At 57.7% G+C, this 1,951-nt stretch overlaps 1 protein-coding gene across 1 annotated transcript; it reads right to left on the bottom strand.

Moving 5' to 3' along the window:
• Positions 1–696: 696 nt before the first annotated feature.
• LOC119588880 (serine/arginine repetitive matrix protein 1-like) lies at positions 697–1,731 on the bottom strand. Its single transcript, XM_037937519.1, has one exon. It carries the CDS (start codon positions 1,729–1,731, stop codon positions 697–699), a length of 1,035 nt encoding a protein of 344 aa, XP_037793447.1.
• Between the last annotated feature and the right edge of the window lie 220 nt (positions 1,732–1,951).

The raw sequence follows: 1,951 nt of genomic DNA on the forward strand, positions 1-1,951 counted from the left end.
AATAGGTGGTGCAAAAAACACAGGCTCACCATGGCTCCACAGTGAGACTAACGCAGTACCAGAGATCATAGAATGAATGGACTAGCATAATAAACAGTCTACAACGACACTGAGCACACATATTTCTACACTGAGCAAAGTATCTATGTTGTAATTCACGCTTGCGGTTTTCCTGTGGTTCTTTTCATGCACTGGATTCGACTATGCTCCGACTTCGGTTAAACATACATGGATATTAGCCAAGCCTATGTAATAGACATATGCGGTTTGTAACTAATTATACATCTAAAAAAGGGTTTCTTTCCTCTTGACAATATAATGTAGTTTAGCCTAAACCTCAAGCTAAAGATTACTCTATTATGATTACATATTTGCCCGTTAAAGGGCAGGTCACTAACACTTAATGCATATCTTTATATCTGCATTCATTTTTCGAGTCTGAGGTTATTGTCCTTAATAAACCCAACTGCATGAGTCGTAAAAAAGAGGCAACTTTTGGCTTTTACGAGAAAGTGATCTTTATGATATCGCACTTTGAGCAAATTTAGAGTGTGTTTCGACGTTTTGGTTGAGATCTTCACCTTTGATTTTTACGCCGTTGCCACGTCTTTATTTGTTTCTATGTTGTGGCTATTGTCCCGTTTCCTTCTTTTGATTCACGCATTCGCTTCGGTCTTCACTCGAGATGAAACCCAGTTAACGCAGGACGCCCGGCTGCATGCTCGTCATGCTGGCGTCGGAGGATTCACTTTCGTGGCTCATCTGCCTCGAGACGCCACCCGGAGTGGAGCCTGTGGTGATGTACGAGTCCGTCTTGCTGCGCTGGAGGTCGTAGCCCGAGTCGTTGTGGTGGGACGACCCGTGGCGGCGCCGGCGGTAGCCACTCCCTCGTCGGGTCGGAGGAGGGCTTGGGCTGTCGTATCGCATGACGTCGGCGCCTCCTGCAGTTTGTCTTCCTGCCGTGACTGATGCGACGGCTGGAGTGATGATGCTGGCCGCCTCCAGCACGGTGCCGGGATGGGGTGGCGGTACCACTACGCCGCCCACCGACGCCCCCGCAGAGGTAGACGCGGGCGCTGGCGGCAGAGGCCCTCGGGAAGGGCTCTGCTGGTTGTGTCTGCTGAGGAGAGGGCTCGTGGGCGCCGCCGGGGCCCGGATAGATCTCCTCGTCACCATACGGGGGCTGTCGCTGTGGCCTCTATGGCGCTGGGGAGCTTCGGGAGGTGGGGCAGCAGTCCTGACGGAGGCGCTGACGCTGACGTGATGGCCGACAGATCCGCCTCCGCCACCACTTCTTCGTCCCTCCTCCCGGGGTGGTAGGTTTGGCTGGGGCCCTCCCTGCGGGGGTACTGCTGCGGGCTGAGGTGGGGAAAGCTGACGCTGCGGGCCGTGGTGGGGCGGGTTGCGTCGGGTGATGGTCTGGTGTGTTGCTGTGAAGCGTCTGTGAAGCCGTTCCTTTGGCGGGGTCCTGGACGGCCGGCGGCTGTGTCTCCCCCTCGCGCTGCTGCTGAGATCGACGCGGGTTTTTCTCCCCATCTTGAGGTCAACGCCGCAGCTGCCATCTGCAGGGCCCCTTTCCCGCGGTTCGAGGGACTCCTGGCAAGGCGGAGGAGGCGCGTGGTCGGCCATGGGCGGGGGGGCCCCCTCCTTCGGCAGCCCCCCTGTACCCTGCTTGAGAGCCTCGTCGTCGTCCGCCCCGGGGGTTTCCTCGAAGAGCGACCCTCGACCCATTCTGGATGCGCGGGCCTTTGCGATCCGGTCCACCTGGGTCTCGATCCCGGCGCCTTACTCCGCAGCACGCGGTCCTTCTCCTTGGGCCGAGTGCAGGAGAAGGTCGAGTGCACACGCCGGGCCGTCGACGTCACCAGCACGTCCCGGCGGGCGTCCTGACGAGCCACTTGTCGTCGGGTCTTGTAAATCTCGGCACCCAGCACCGCTTCTCCCGGGGGGG

Source organism: Penaeus monodon, chromosome 24 (genome assembly GCF_015228065.2).
Source record: "Penaeus monodon isolate SGIC_2016 chromosome 24, NSTDA_Pmon_1, whole genome shotgun sequence".
NCBI classification, from domain to species: domain Eukaryota; kingdom Metazoa; phylum Arthropoda; class Malacostraca; order Decapoda; family Penaeidae; genus Penaeus; species Penaeus monodon.